Source organism: Macrobrachium rosenbergii, chromosome 58 (assembly GCF_040412425.1).
Source record: "Macrobrachium rosenbergii isolate ZJJX-2024 chromosome 58, ASM4041242v1, whole genome shotgun sequence".
Classification (NCBI taxonomy): domain Eukaryota; kingdom Metazoa; phylum Arthropoda; class Malacostraca; order Decapoda; family Palaemonidae; genus Macrobrachium; species Macrobrachium rosenbergii.
Window position 1 is genome coordinate 19384713 of NC_089798.1, and position 17891 is coordinate 19402603.

Here is a 17891-nt window from a genome sequence, read left to right on the forward strand (position 1 = left end):
TATATATATATATATATATATATATAAATTATATATATATATATATATATATATATTATATATTATATATATTATATATATATATATATATATATATATATATATATATATAATTTATATATATATATATATATATGTATATATATATATATATATATATTGTATAATAATATATGTGTGTGTGTGTGTGTATATATATATATATAGGCTATATATTGTAAATAATTATATAATTGTGTGTGATTATATATGTATGTGTGTGTGTTGATATCGATGATCTTATTATGTGTACTACCTCTAGACAAGTAAGACTTATTCTAGCGTGAAATTTTTTCATGCACCGTTCTTGTATTCCATTATGACATGTGGTATTCGGTTTCATCCCTCTAGCGCCCTTTCTCTTTGATTTACCAGTTGGGCAGATAATGGTGTGAGTATTTCCTGGCGTTAGTCGTCTGTTTACTTCCAAGGTGGAGGGAGAAACAGAAAGAGATTTTTATGGTAGAATTAAAAAGAACGGTCACTAAGAAGTCTATTTCTCTTGATGGTTATTTGAATCGAAGCTTCAAGTGGCCTTTCTGTGCGTGAGCCCAACTCCCTGGAGTGATGATAAGTATGATGATAATCATCATTAACATCGCCCGCAGCGCCGGGTGATGCACGAAGAGTGTTGTACAGTAGGTAGTGAAGCAGTCAGAGACGAGGCTACTGTACTGCAAGAGGGTGAGGCGATCACTTGAGCTCTATCCTGAATTGCATGAACGATCAAGTGTCCAGAAGGGAAGGAGAACACTTCCTTACTAAGAACATTCGATTTCATTTCGCCAAGCGCATGACACCAGGTGACATCAGGGATGCCATAAGGAATTGACCCAATGTGTCTGCCTGCAAAACTGCTACACACCAATTGTTGAGCTATTAGTGTGTGCGTAACTCACCGGTTTCTCTAGGTATCCCTACTCTCTCTTTCCTTAGGATTGTTAATCGTAAACAAACGAAAAGATGCAACTGATCCATGTGACTATCGCACAATTGCAATCACGACAGCTATATCAAAGATATGTAAGTCCGTTCCTTGAAATGAGTTTTCCCCTTTGCACACCAGACAACCATTCTGGCTTTAACTCTTTAAGGGCATCTGTACGTTTAAGGAGCTTAAATCGTATGACTACGTTTCCCCTCTGCCATAGAATTGCTGTTTGGAGACCCAGCTATATGAGGGTTTGCCTCATTGGTGAAGCTCCAGGAGTCGTTCAGGTATTCACTGTCAAATGCTTTTCTATCATCAATAAAAAATAAGAAAACAGGAGAGGCTCACGATAGGTAATACTTCAGCAATTCTTTCAGGATAAAGATGAAGGTTCAGTTGTGCTTAGCTTTCAATCTAAGTGGCTGTCAGTAGTGTGTAGAGAGAGGAGAAGCCTCAGTAAAGAGCAAAGTCAACTGCCCTTGATGCGATTTTGGTGATTGCAACCGGGCGATAGTTGTCTGGGTCATTTCCATCTTCTAGCTCCTTTTTCATTAGTGGTATTAACAAGTGAACTAAGAATAGGGTTTCTGGCAGAAACTGGAGAATTATGCATTCACTGAATAGTGTAGTAAGCAAAGTGCAAATTGCATGGAGACTTCCATAGACGGGCGATTTATTATTAGGTAAATTCCTTATGGCATAGCTGATGTTACCTTCGGGGGCCTTGATTGTTTATTCTCTTCAAGACAGAGGTACAATGATCGCCGCGCAGTCTTGCCAAAGTCTCGTCTCCGACTGCTTCTCCTGCTCTTTGTGATAGTTTTCTGGCCTCGGGACTTAAAGATTAAAGATCATTTCAAAGGCGAGGATAATCGCCATCATCTAATTTCCTAGACGCGCAGTCTGCTCTTAGTTCCTTTTCACTTAATCGACTGTGCCTCAGGGCAAGTTTGAACCGTGCTCTTGGCCCGATTCAGCCTCCTTGGCTCTTGCCTGTCTTAACCTCCCAGAGTCCTTCTCTTGGGATCCCATTTTGCCTCAGCAGTAAAATCGTTTCTCGAGTATGGAGTATAGGCTTCTAACTATATATATATATATATTTTTTTATAGGTCTTTACAGCCAGGTTTATCAGTGGATAGAGTAATCGAAGGTGTGTCTGTCTGGGTCCAGCGCCACGCGGCCGCGGCAGTTATATCGGAAAAAAGTTCCCGTAGATCTCTCCCGTAATGGTCGTTTCGACAGTTTTGATTGTTGCAAAATAGAGCGTTCGTAGGTTGAACTCTTTACTTTCTGATGGTTTTCAAAGTCTCGGCAGCTAGCAGGCGGCTTTCATTTGTGGGTTCAAAGGAGAGAAGGAAGTTGCATGCAATGGGGGTGGTCGTATGCTGTTGCAAGACCCTTGCCAACGTTGCGGTTCACAGTGGACTCCCGCGGGTACAGAGGTGCAGTACAGCAGTCCAGACAAGAAGTTGCAATCACGTCTCCATTTTTTGTATAATGGTGTATATCGGTATTAGTTCTAAACTGTAAATTCTTGTTGATGGTGATTCTCTTAGAATGTGATAAATAAAGTTCCTTTAACGAGTGCATGGAATTTGTAACTTTGATTTGTTTATCTATAGCTATCGATGCTCAATTTTTGTCATTGCTCACTGTAGATGAGCTCTTGGCTTTCTACTATTGGTCGGTGAACAGCTTATGATACCTTTGGCCGTTATTTCCGTAACATAAATCTAATATTGCAGGGCATGCCTTACAGTGGTTAAACGTAGTTATTTTATGTTTTGTAGGTCGACAATTTGGCTGGAGTTAAGGTTATGTTGTCACTTCATGATGGGGATGAAATTCTTGATGCCAGCAGATACCATATGTGGTATAAAACAGCCGCTGAAAATGGTGTCTGCTTCCTGTTTATTGATTTTGTGCTTCGTCGTCTTTTCTTTCATAAGTGTGAGGACGAATACATTAACGTGCATTCTTTTGGTTCCTCTTACGTAGACCATCGCTTTTTGTCTTTTTATTTTAGGAAATGAACAGGATTTGAAATACTGACCTTTTTGGGAGGTGGTGGTGGTGTTTGGGGTGGGGTGGGGGTTGACAGATTTGCCTGTCTTGCTCTTGAAGTGCTTCCAAAGATATAAAGTCAGGCAGAAATGCTTGATATTCTTTGCCTGGACTTATATTATTTTCCTTTCCTGCCAGATAATTTTTTTGTCGGATAGTCCTTTTTATGTTTGAGAATAAAATTCAAAAGTATACGCTCTTTACTGTCATATATTTTCTGCTTCATTGACAGAGATCCGATTTGATTGCAAGATAACTGTAATCGTTTTTCGTGGAATCATTTTTTCCTTCAGAACCCACCGAATGTTTCGGAAAATTATGGATTATATGAAGCTTGTAAAGATGCTTACAAAATTGGTAAATATGATGGGCGAGGCAATTCTCAGGTGGATTTCGTGACTTACCAGGCATCGATGATGAGGCGCTCGGCTAGATCGGAGTTTTTCTCCGAGTTCATGGCGCACTCTATCCTCCTTATCATTCTTATCAAATTAGAAATACTTCACGGATGTCAGCTGGAATATCTGTAATAGTTAAAGGAAAGGAATGTTTTCTTTTCCTAAGCATTTATGGAGTTCTTTCCTGCTCTTTTGCATCCGTCGGAACTTTTTTTTTTTAGGTGGCGGGGGCCGCAGAAAAGCAAGAATTATTCTATACCCATTTTGTAAACGCTTGCTTCTCATTCTCAGTAGTTCGAGAACTCATCAGGAAAAGGCAGTGACAGACCGTCTTTTCAAATTGTACGTTATTAATACGAACTCCTATTGCCTTGCTTCCTGTTGCGAAATTACCTTTTTTTCTCTTGTGCAGCCTTGTGATGGGATTAAATTGTTCCGTAATGAAATGATCACCAGGCTCTTCTTCAGTGGTAGATATCGGACAGCCTGTCCGGTTCTCTTCGGTTTGGTCGGTATTCTGTCCACAGTTTCTTAATTTTTTTCTTCCTATTTTGTTTTATTTTATCAGCTAATGTATATTGTGTATTCTGTAACATTTTCCCAAGGAAAATTTGATTCTTTAAAGGGATTGTATTCCAGCTTCAGTCACTACCACATTCATCCTCAAACTGATGACTAAACATGAAAGCAACGAAAGAAAAGAGGTTGCCCGATGGACCGCGTGGCTGCCGAAGGAAGACACTAGAAATAAACTCGGATGATGATTGTGAGGACGATGGTGCTGGTGAATTAACCATGAAACACTAGAGCTAAAGGCCTCACAAAACTGTAGCCAAATCCAATACTACTTCATAAAGACTTTTTAAGAAACCCTGTTTTAATTGTAAGGCGACTACATCTTGGAATAGAATCCGAGAAAATATGCAAATTATGAGGTGCTGACACTCTGGAAGCATCTCTTGAAGACTCACGAAAGTAAAGCAGTGAAGCAGGTGAAGAGGTGGGCAAGTGTAGCATCCATGAGTAGTCAGTCTGAAAGAATAAAAGATAAGCTTCCAGTAAAATCACTGTTCAGGTGCCATTTATTCAATACTGCCATCTCTACTACGGATAACTCCTTTGCGGGTACTACTGAATTAGGATGTTTGTAATTAGTAAAGAAAGGAAAGTCAGCAGCGCCAGGAGAGGAGGGCAGTACTCACAAAAGGTAACCATTTTGCTGATTCCTAAACCTGTAAAATGCTATGAGAGTAATTTTGAGTAGGCCTTTAGCTAGGATTGAAAGTTCATTTCATCTGTGTCTCATTTGGGTCATGAAAGAAAGAAGCACAACCTCGTGGAGAATAACATTATTTGCATGTAACTCACGAAAATATTCTGCATTTTTATTCTTAAAAATTCATTTGAAAACCAATTGACAGTTAATTGTGTAGGAGTTGAAAAGAACTTGTGTAAAGGGTAAGCTCTTGGTATGGACAATGAATTATAAAACAGACAGGAAGGGCTACATACTTTTTCAAGGTAAAATGCCCCTGTAAAGGATTCTAGACTTGGCACCCTTCAGGGTGGTATCTTGAGTCCTTTTTAATACCGTTATCAGTACTAAGTTCCCGATAAGTTTTAAGGGGGCATCAGTAGCTGTACCTGGTAGCATACATCAGCTTTGACTAAGCTGCACCTGCTTTTCCGTGCCTTTCAAAATCCAAATGGGCAAATTTGAAGCTATTCAGAAAGAAGCACTTAGAATTATCCTAGGCTGTTACGTCATTGTCTCAAAGGATATGAGGTACTGAATGTCTTGGAATGGACCAAATAACTGGAAATAGCTGGACTGCAGTAACAGCGGAAGATTACAGCATTACAATGTTGAAGAATTTGGTCCATCAGTAAAACTACCTTGGTAGCCTTTTCCTCCCCTTGATTATGCATGTTATTATTACTATTATGTAAGGTCAGACATGTTGTGTGTTGATTTTATCTTTTATTATTAATATTATATTGCGACCTACGTTAAGATCATTGTCATTATTACTGTGTCTGTGTTTGTTGCTAGCTACTTATTTCAAGGTTAGACACGTGTATTTTTAGGTGGTTACCCTTGAACGAATAAATGAATTATATATGATGATTGCAGCTATTATTGTACTTTATTGTGAAGCCCAGTGCTAATGACTTTATCCTTTTTGGCCCTTTTCATATGTATCGTTTACTGTCGCTGTGCCTCTCCTCACAGGATGAGAGGAGGATTCCGATGAGCTAGCTCTCACGAGGAACAGATCAGTTCCATTCTCAGTCTCAGTTTCTTTCTCGCTTTTTCTACAAGAATATTCGAAATATTCGCTTCCATAGTTTAAAAATGTTCTTTCGCATTGTCCTTGTTAAAAAAAACTGTACACTTAACGAGGATACAATTTGCAAATGTTTTTCATTTCATGTTCGTCATCCTTACAACCTTATCCTGTCCTTCGTAAGTTTCAGAATTATTATTTTTTCTTGTGTACTTTCAGTTTCAGAACTATTATTTTTTCTTTTGTACTTTAATTGCCTTACATCTATTCCAAGGAAAGTTAGTTTTCCCGCAAATTTCCAATTCTGCTTCCATTTGCTATCGTCTTCTATTCCGCGTATTGTGATGCAATTCCTTGCTCACCCTATCTTAGTTCGTAACTTATATCCCAAAATGACTACTTTAAACGAATCTCCCTCTCCATTCGTCCACAAAGTACACTCAGACTCTTCACTCCATTGTTTGTCAACCTTTTCTTTTCAAAAGCATATTTTCTATCCAGAAGTTGCCCAGCCGCAGAGACATGACGGCCGTGTCTTTTAGCTGCCATTACTCCGAACCACTCCCTTTTTTGCTCGTTGTCATTTCCCTGGTCATTTCCATTCTGAACATACCAACTCCGTTTCCCACTGTACCTGAATTCCTTTCATCGTGTCCTTTCGCTTTTGCTTCGGGAAGTACTAAAAACAATGCACTTCATCTCGTCTACACAACCTCTCACTTTCCAAACCCCTGTTGATCCACGATGGCAAGTTCCGCAAAACATATTTTTGCCGTTTCATTGGAATGCCTAAAGAATAGTGCTCTTTAATTCTTGTGTTATTCTCACAGTTTTTAATTCTGGAAGAATGCTACTTTTAAATTACTGGAATAATAATAATAATAATAATAATAATAATATAATAATAATAATAATAATAATAATAATAATAATAATAAGTCAGGATTTACACAATTTTAAGGGTCTTGCTAGAGATTCCATCAGTTCTTCAAACAAACCTCCACAAAGTTATTGCCATTTGTCAAAAAATGAGAAGACTCCTCTGTCATTTTTAGAGCATTTTCTCCCCCTGAAACGCTCACAGTCCATATTAACTGTTCAACCTATGGTGTACTGTAGCATTCTTGTAGTATGGTACTGCTTCACACCACTTCTTTATTATCATCAGTATCAGCTGTAGATGTTGGGAGGCTGAAAATATCTAACCTTCAGTTTCGTTTTGTAGTCAACTTGTGTTGATTAATGAAATTATTTTCCTCCTCCAGGTCACTGGGGCTACCATCGGCAAGGTTCCTGTCAGGCTGGCTTCGATGCAGTTATCACTGACGTAAGTATCCTCTCTTCTCTCCTGCGGGAATGAAGTCGCGCACACCGCCTCACTTTTATTGATCTGTTAGCTCTCATTCAGATTCCTTTCAGACTTTGCAGTGTCAGTAACAAAGGCCGAGCTTATTTTGTTGGATACCTATATATATATATATATATATATATATATATATATATATATATATATATATATATATATATATATATATATATATATATATATATATATGTATATGTATATATAATATATATATGTATATATAATATATATATATGTATATAAAATGCCTGCATGTGTATATGTATATTTACAAGTATGGCCTGCAACGTGACCTCTGTTTATTATTCAAATTCTAAAGCATCTAACTGGGGGGCCACACGTGTAAAAAAAAAATATTAAAAAACTACTTTAAATGATAAATTCAATGGAGATTAAGCGAAAATCAAGGATTAACTTAATAGATTATGATTACACAAATCAGAAGAAATATACACAGGAGCTTAACTCACCAGCTCCCTGGCAATGTAATTACGTTAATTCACAAAACAAACAGTGCCACTTGCAAATCAGTATGATGTAAGACTCTCTAAGATATCTTAAGGTTAAGCAGGATCTTACAGGGAGGATAATCACAGTGGATTTAAGAACCTCTAAACTTAGATTTAGGTTAACTGACCCTTACAATAAGTATATTCACAATGGATTCAAGAACCTTTGAAATTAGATTAAGATTAAACAGAATCGTGTGACATAGGGTGACAATTAAATATATATTCAGGTGTAAAATAATCTTGAAGGAATCTTCTCGCGGGAAGATAAGGAAAGGGCACCGTGGATAACAGTTGATGCACAGCTTCACAATCACCTATTCTGCAATACAAAATGCACTGTCACTCGATTGCAAAAGCAATTAACACGTTCAATTCGGGAATGCTGAAGGCTGAGAGGGAAATCACTCAAAGAACAAATAAATAAAAATGCAAACTGGTTAAAACTTCTGAGTTATGTTACACAAGGAGATTGCAAGGGAGTGAATATGAGAGCAGTAAGAAATATAGTTAGAGAAATGTGCGTCGAACAACTCCAATTTCCAACTGTACCTTTAACCTGGAGATGCGATATCTTGATGTTGAAGCCAGATTGAGTTTAATGCAAGGGGTTAGCGGAGGATCGGATCCAAAAAGCACATCAAAAGTCACTTTTGTGGAAAGAGGGAGGGAGGTCGGGAGACCGATCGTCAAAAATTCTGTCTGCTTTGGTCTTAGGCTGCGAACTGCTAACTGCCTGCTTGATGGGTCATCCTCTCTTCATATGCATTTCCTCCTGCCTCATCCGCCTTTGTTCAAGCGATGGTGACCTTTAAAAATCTCCCAGCCTCAGATTGGCGTCTTGTTTACTGGCTCGAACGCAGGTGTACTGGAAAAGGGAGATCGGTGAGCACACAAAGAAAGAGCAGTGGGAACAAAATAGAGACACATTAAGGGAGAGAAGGTGGAGATTTCTACATGAGGGTGTCAGCTGTGGCGAATTGCTAATGGGCCAAGGAGCATCCTTTATGACACTGCTTGTTTGCTTGTGTGGTCCTAGCAACCGACATGCATTTACTGTATTTGTTGTTTATAACAAAATCATGGAGCTTGCCCGTTCATTTGCAATGAATTTGCAATGAATAAATTGAACGTTACAAGTACAGAATATAACACTTATTTTATATATATATAATAAAAAAAAAAAAAAATATATAATACATACATATATATATATATATATATATATATATATATATATATATATATAATATATATATATATGGTTTTTTATATACATACATATACATACCCTTAGGTATATTTTATTGATTTATTAGCTTTTATTAATATATATACATATATATATATTATATATATATATATATATATATGCATCTATGTAGTTATACGTATGGTTTTTATATTCAATGTCATTTACAAGTACAGAATATATATATGATAAGGTCCAAGTTCGAATCCTGGCAGGGGAGGTATTATATATATATATATATATATATATATATATATATATATATATATATATATATCTATATATATATATATATATATATATTTATATATATATATATATATATATATATAATTATATGTATGTGTCAGTTATACGTATGGTTTTTTATATTCACAAATATTAAGACACGAACATCGTTTGATATGGAATTCATATACCCTTGGAATAACTACATTCCAAGGGAATTATATATGATAAGGTCCAAGTTCGAATCCTGGCAGGGGAGATATATATATATATATATATATATATATATATATATATATATATATATATATATATATATATATATATATATATATATATATGAATGATAGTTTTGGCAATGAATTCACTCTTGACTTTTTAGGCTCTCAAATAATAAGTGACATTTATTCATTTATATCGATTCATTCTACCTCTGCATTGGATATAAATTACACACAAAGGGAACTACTTGTGACTAGTGCATCTGGCCGGTCAAGATTCGAAATTATGACTTTTGGGTTACATACAGAGGTGTGCACACTTGCACATAGTATATATAATAGTACAATATACATACAGACATACATGTATATATATACATACATGTATATACAGTATGTATGTATATATATATATATATATATATATATATATATATATATATATATATATATATATATTGAAAAACTAATGAGAGAGAGAGAGAGAGAGAGAGAGAGAGAGAGAGAGAGAGAGAGAGAGAGAGAGAGAGAGAGGACGACTGGCGCCTTGAGAAGGGGCGTCGGATGCGCGGGGATGAGGGGCGTCAGGAATGTAGATGCAGGAGTGGTAGCAGGAGGTCGTGAATGAATGCTCTGTTTTCTGCAGAATGGCTGAAGGACGGTGTGTCTTCAACTAATACATTTTGCAGGTCCGTCCCCTCCCTCCTCCATTGACCCGACATCGGAGAACTGCATCAGGGCCTACTGTTTTGCTTGAAAGGCAAAGAGAATGCTTCCCATGGCCGTGGGGTTTTCATTTTAGCTGCTTGTACCTGTCGGTTGCATGAAAGCCTTCGGTTGCCGGCGAATTCTTGCATATGCCCTTGTCCCCAGAATATCTGATGTTCATGTCTCCTTGTGACATAAATAGCAGAGATTGATCGTGATTATCTGTCTTAAGTCTTATTGAGGGAATGCAGGCATATTTCCTTGTTGCTGCGGTGGTCCTGTATTAAATGACGACCATAATTTTGTTTGTATTCTGTTAGTGCACATTGGCTGTTAAGTTCCTCCCTGAAAATAAAAGGCCACGATCCATTCGCTGTTGTATATTTATTCTGTCGGGTTTATGTTCCATGAACTGTATCTCATCTCCTCAGCGAATCATCAAGTGACGAAGGATGAAATATCATTAGGACCTCTGAAGAAGCCGCTGCCCCTGGTTGGACGACAGGGTTGCTAGCACTCACCTGGAGAACATACCCGCGTGTGTCGACCATTCTTTCAGGAGTTGTCCGTTTCCCTTTACCCTTTTTCTCTCTCTCCTTCCTGCACTTGCTTCCTGTCTCCTTGCACCATTCCCTGAGACGTCAACTTTTACAATGAGTGTTGTTTCCATTGTTTTAGGGCTGAACTATTGTGAAGGTTGTTCTTATTCAAGCTGAATTGCCTTCTCGTACGGTATCCATGTGTCGAATATTTCGGCTTTTTAAAGGATTGAACGCTAGTGTAGAATAAAGCTCTTTGAATGGTTGCCACGAAGTTAATGAAATCTTCCATCAACGCGTCAAAAATGACGCCTGACGATCATTGCAAGATCGCTCAACGTGCGCCCATTATGACCACAGTGTGAAATGCTGAATAAATGCTTTTCTTGGAAGGAAGAATCACGATTAGGATCGGAGAAAAAACGAGGTGGACGGAATCTTATTTCCTCTTTTGTCAGTGGCAGCGGAAGGCCTTTCAGAGCAACTGTTTCTTTCTCTTTTTCCATGAGCTTTGAGTGGATTTTGAGATACATTATACATATAGATCACTAACGTGTTCGTGTTTGGAATTAATGGAGTTGTTATGCACACTTATTTCGAAAATTGAATGTTTCAGTGTGCTTCCCTTCATATATTTTGAGGTATTTGCTTTCTTAAAATTAAATTTATCCTGTAAATATATTTGGCGTTCAACGTATTCATTTAAGAACACAGTTAATGAATTTTATGATTTAGCAATTTTATCAGTATGTTTCGTTCATGCCCATTTTTAATATATGTGCAATAGAGTATATATTCGCGTTCATATATTGTAAGCATTAACGTATCCTTAAATGTCTGAATGAGCCATTTTGATGTGAAATGTATGGATTAAAAATTAATGTGACATTCTTTTTTTTTTAAATGAACGTTCGATATGATTTTTCCTCGCTGAAGTTTGTGATCCTTCATTAAAAACGAATGTTGGACCATCTGCTTAGCCCTCAAGAAGATTATATACGGCGTGAAATTGTACCATGTCACGCTATTCAATATGCATAGATAGTATGTTTTGCATTGACTGTTATGTAGAAGTGCGTGTCAGTCCTCCGTGGAATATGAGATAGTTGCAGAAAATAGTTTTCAATCATTCACTCCAGATGGAAACTTGACACCTAATATCCCCGAAAAAGTTCAGGCCTCGCTTTTTTACGTACGGGAATCAACACGCAAAAAATGTGTGCAATATATATATATATATAATATATATATATATATATATATATATATATATATATATATATATATATATATATATATATATATATATATATAAATATATATATATATATATATATATATATATATATAAATATATTTATATATATATATAATATATATATATATATATATATATATATATATATATATAATATATATATATATATATATATATATATATATATATATATATATATATATATATATATATATATATATATTATATATATATAGGGTGCGGCATAAATAACGCCCTTTGTTTAAGTGGAACAAAATTAAAGCCTTTTGATGATCCTTTATTTTTTTCGAACATGAATGTATTGCCACAGGTTAATAGATTAATATAATATATTTACAAAATTAATATAATGCTTATTCGGTTTAATAATGTTCAATACAAATGATATTTTGGCTTTGCACCGTTGGGATGTTAAATTCAGCTGATAACAATCTTGCGGTTTCAGCACCATTTTTATTGTTTTGATAGTACAATTGAATTGCTTTTACTCTCTGTTCCTTTGTTAATCTCATGGTTGTATAAAATATCTAAAAAATGAAGATTTAGCAAAATTAAAAATAATAAAGAAAATATACATTATAAGATATAAAATTAAAAAGGGCGTTACTTATGCCGCATTATTAAACCGAATAAGCATTATATTAATTTTGTTAATATATTATATTAATCTATTAACCTGTGGCAATACATTCATGTTCGAAAAAATAAAGGGTAATCAAAAAGGCTTTAATTTTATTCCACTTAAACAAAGGGCGTTACTTATGTTGCACTTATATATATATATATATATATATATATATATATATATATATATATATATATATATATGTGTGTGTGTGTGTGTGTGTGTGTGTGTGTGTGTGTGTGTGTGTGTTTGTGTGTGAGTGTGTGTGTGTGTGTGTTTATTATTTATATAAGAAAATTGTATGCTATAAAGTCCAGAATCCGGATAATCATGATATGCATGAAACACCTTTACAGTGTCTTTTAAAAGATAACTCATAACAACACTAATCTTTTTCTAATGGCCATTGAGATAAGTGGGAGTCTTCAGGCAGTTACGCAATATGATATATTTCCTTGTTAAATATGATAACCATAAAAGCTGTCAGCTAACTACTTGACTGCGAGAGAGAGAGAGAGAGAGCGAGAGAGAGAGAGATAGAGAGAGACTTAGACGCTCACCCTGCGATACAGCCGAGAACAAACGTCTTGTTTGTGTTCGTGAATTGGTGCTGTTATATTCTGACGAGGAGGAAACTTCATCTGATGAATGAGATCTCTCGGAGAAATTTATCTTTGAAGTGAAATTATTTTTTTTTTCTGGTTAAAATAATAATCAGAGGGATAAAAAAGGAAACGAAATATGGAAAGAACGTATGAATGTGTAAGAGTTTGTTTAAGTAACAGAGAGGAGTAAGTCATGAACGTGTTTGTTGTGAAGACACAGGCGATGTGGTTCGAGAAAGCGAACTTGCTGGAGGAGAGCCTTGCAAGACGGAGGAAAACTTCTGAACTTTTCAGAAACGAGGACGCCCGTTTGTTATTATTTATTTGGATGTGATGGATTGACTGATTATTTTACGTGACTTGGTCTAAACCGAGACATATATATGATCTTGGAATTTGACTTCTATTTTCTATTACGTTCCTACATTTTGTGATAATTAAAATCTAGGTCTATTATTTATGCAAACGCATGAATCAGTAATTTGCATCGGCTTACTTATCGATTTAATGGTATGGATTAGTTTTTTTAAAAACTGCAGTGTATTTGAAGGAAACTCGTGTTGCCAGTACGATGAATAAGCTGTTTTCACATAAACTGTTCCTATCATGATCTCCCTGCATTGCAGCTCTTGCAAAAATCTAGACATAAGACAAAAAGGCCCATTGTGAGTGAAAAAATGCATTGAGATGCACTTCTTGTTGACACTGACTCTGCTCTAGCCCTAATGTTATTTTAAATAATATATCAAAAGCAAATCAGCGTATGTGTGAAACCGTTAGATACGCGTATAAAATGCTTGACAAATTAATTCATTTTAAAAAATAATTTCCCGCATAAATGCGCCATTCGCTATGCTTTATGTACATTCGATAATTAATCTTTTAAATCATAGCAAATCATACAGCAAGCATCAATTCTTTTTCATGTAATTGCCCACTTATAGTGAATAAATGCCGTCGGAAGGGCTGGAGGATGATACGGCCCGAAAATCTCACTGACCACTTCCCCCGATGTTATGGCGAATTGACAAAGCACCGAGTTTACGGCTGAGTGCTGGCAAGGGGCAACCTTTCGCCGACGAAGGCCATAAATTTACCTACCGGGGGATTTTTGTTTACATTGATATATATATATATATAACTTCTATGGCTGCTTCCACATACATGGTTATTCGGCACGAACAGCCGGGTGAAGACTAATACTTGCTAAAGCTTGATTATACAGTTCATTGGTTCCAGTGGAATCTTTCTTTCAGAGGGTTGGGTGCACCGGGAGTATCGAGCTGAAATCATGAATTCTCACAACCAACTTAGGTTGTTAATCGGAAAATGTATGATATTTTAAAAAATCTGGAAATCTAACGCACGAATGTCATATTTATGTATGAGCTGTTTAATGGTAAACTCGTCTTAGTATTTCCTTGAAAAATTAAATCTTTCTCAGGTGAAATACTTCCAGTTTCACCACACACACACACACCCATATATATATATATATATATATATATATATATATATATATATATATATATATATATATATATATATAAAATATATATATATATACTGTATATATATATAGAGAGAGAGAGAGAGAGTACGACACATGTAATCGTTCGGTAGTTAATTCCATAGTCTGTGTCAGTTCAGGGGTGGGCAATGTTCGTTAATAAAATTAGTGCTGCAGTTAGATGGTAATTGAATATGGGAATTGGTAGTCATCGAAATTTTAACCGTAATTTACAAAGTGCGCCCTGTTGAGGACGTTTCGTCCTACAAACGCACTGCTAGCGTATGTTTCTTATCCCTAGAGAGCAGTAGGAAACAGAAATGATCTTCAAATTGCCGTTTTTATATGGAGAGTTGATAGATGACTTCCTTTTCTCAATTATTTTCAAAATTTTTTTAGACGCCTGTGGTACATGTTTTACACAAAAATAATCTGCTCCAGACAGACATATACAATATACAGTATATATATATATATATATATATATATATATATATATATATATATATATATATAGATAGATAGATAGATAGATAGATAGATAGACAGATATATATAATATTATATATGTATATACACACACTATGCAAAACAACATGAGGGGCCTTGCCATACGTAATCTGGGTGGCGAGTGTAGAAGTTGCAGGAGGTGCATTTAAATACATTTTTCAAATGAAGCATAAGATTAACTTGTAGTAAACATTTCAGTGCATACACTTTATAAGATGAAAAAAGTAAGATAAACAAAATGTAAGTGAAAATAGCTATGAAAAGACGAATCGCAAGTCAGTGTTAAAGTGAATTTTTCAACCCATTGTAGACAATACGGCTTTTTTTCATAAAAATACCAAAGTTGATAATAAATAAGATAATCAGTAGCACCAGGCCTGTAACGCTCACCAGGAAACTTACGCATTAGTAGGCCGTGCCAACTATTGATTCATACATACTCATTACTCGAAAGAGGCTACATTTTTCATTTGGGGCATTTATGAGAAAACGTAATATCGTAATATTATAGATATTAAGAAAATATCTTGAAAGCTTATGAATATTTTTAATAACTACGATTGTATACCAAGTCACATTAGAAAGATTACATAACCGCCTGCTGTTTTGCTGTGCAACTTGAAGGCTCGTACGCTCTGAAAACTTTGGGCTATGGCCATCTCCTGTCTGTGTCCGCCGAATCGCCGGTTGTGTGAACGCAACCTTAGACTTCGATTAAATTTACGTGGTTCGACTCGATTAGTATTTGAAGTTGGCCTCACTTCCTGCCGTTTGCGTGACCTGGCTGGGAGGCCTCGTCGCTGCCATCAGCTCAAATCAAACGCTATCGTGCTGCCTGCCTCGCCTCAGGAAATTAGGCTTCCGCCGGAATTTGTCACGCGACAAGAGACCAGGATTTGGAAACGAGTCTTTATGCACACACAATATTAATATAATATATATATATATATATATATATATATATATATATATATATATATATATATATATATATATATATATATATATATATGTGTGTGTGTGTGTGTGTGTGTGTGTATGTACATATACATATATATGTGTATATATGTATGTATGTATATATTATGAATTACGTTTTCCCATGATTGCCCCAAATGAAAGATGTAGCCTCTTTTGAGTAATGAGTATGTATGAATCAATAGTTGGCACGGCCTACTAATGCGTAAGTTTCCTGGTGAGCGTTACAGGCCTGGTGCTCCTGATTATCTTATTTATTATCAACTTTTGTTTTTTTTATGAAAAAAGCCGTATTGTCTACAATGGGTTGGAAAATTCATTTTAACACTGACTTGCGATTCGTCTTTCCATAGTTGTTTTCACTTACATTTTGTTTATCTTACTTTTTTTTTATCTTATAAAGTGTATGCACTGAAACGTTTACTACAAGCTAACTTTATGTTTCATTTGAAAAATGCATTTAAATGCACCTCCTGCAACTTCTACACTCGCCACCCAGAATACGTATGGCAGGGCCCCTGATTTTGTTTTGCATAGTATATATAAAGTAAAGATTCATCTGTCTAAAGCTAATTATTTTTGTGTAAAACATGTACCACAGACGTCTAAACAAAATGTTGAAAATAATTGATGAGAGGCAGGCATCTATCAACTCTCCGCCTAAAAACAGCATTTGAAGATTAATGCATATATATATATATATATATATATATATATATATATATATATATATATATATATATATATATATATAGAGAGAGAGAGAGAGAGAGAGAGAGAGAGAGAGAGAGAGAGAGAGAGAGAGAGAGAGAGAGAGAGAGAGAGAGAACTGGGTTGAGGGATCAGTAGGAAGGTGATGTGGATAGAATTAACGGTGTAATGATCGTTTTTCATTCTCTCTTTCTCAGTTTGTGAAGTGATCAACAACAAATCTAGCACTCCAACATTAGACTGAAGATAAAATTAATAATAGTTATATGACAGGTAACGGCTGTGATAGAAATGATAGCGTGTGTAGCAATGAGTGGCCATTGAGCGTCGGCTGTTTTGATATGAACGATGATAACAGTGAATAGCCTTAGAAAAGAGATTTTGCAATCCCGGACATGGAAAGAGGGTGTTCTCCTTTCCCCGTCACAGAAATAACTACGGAAGTGTCTGCAAGAACTTGGTGCAGACGCGCGAGACGGCGACGCGTAACCAATGTTTAATTGGCCGCTTGTGACGAGAAGTTTGTTTTGCCCGATGCTGCATCGGGAAATTCTTAGAAGTTAAATCGCGTTTTTAAAACATTTCACAGATAAAGACGAGAAATCAACACGAAGAGAAATGAATCTGGGAATCCAGGCTTGCTATTTTGGCGGCAAGAAATCGACTTCACATACTGTATTGTTTTATCCGTTTGTTTTTAAATGTGGAAGGCTTTTTCAGTTTTTATAACGATGAAACCGGGAGTTTGAAAGTTCGTCAGCATCTTCTTTTGTGCTGCTTTTACGTAGTAGGAGGTATTCAAGAAGAGTTTATGAAATATTGATATAAGTGGTTGAGGTGTGTGCAGTGTAGTGTGAAATGTTCATGTGGAGAGAGAGAGAGAGAGAGAGAGAGAGAGAGAGAGAGAGAGAGAGAGAGAGAGAGAGAGAGAGAGAGAGAGAGGGGGGGGTTAATGGTTCTTTGTAGCGACAAGCAAAGCTTTAATTGATTTCGTGACAGTCTTGCCAAAAAAGTTTTAATTTTTGTGATTTTAGCCAGACAGTTTTTTTCAGCTCTCCGAATTATGTTTCACAGATGGTTATTTCTCCTTGTGCAAACGCTGTCCAGTTATGAGTTTCGAAACTTGAAG

At 35.8% G+C, this 17891-nt stretch overlaps 1 protein-coding gene across 4 annotated transcripts in view; it reads left to right on the forward strand.

The window, feature by feature from the left end:
- Positions 1 to 17891, forward strand: part of LOC136837170 (integrin alpha-PS2-like) — a 753892-nt gene that overhangs the window by 591385 nt on the left and 144616 nt on the right. For all 4 annotated transcript variants that reach the window (XM_067101841.1, XM_067101840.1, XM_067101839.1 and 1 more), the window contains exon 5: positions 6987 to 7048. In XM_067101841.1, coding sequence (XP_066957942.1) covers positions 6987 to 7048 — 62 coding nt within the window. The remainder of the gene's footprint in view (positions 1 to 6986; positions 7049 to 17891) is intronic.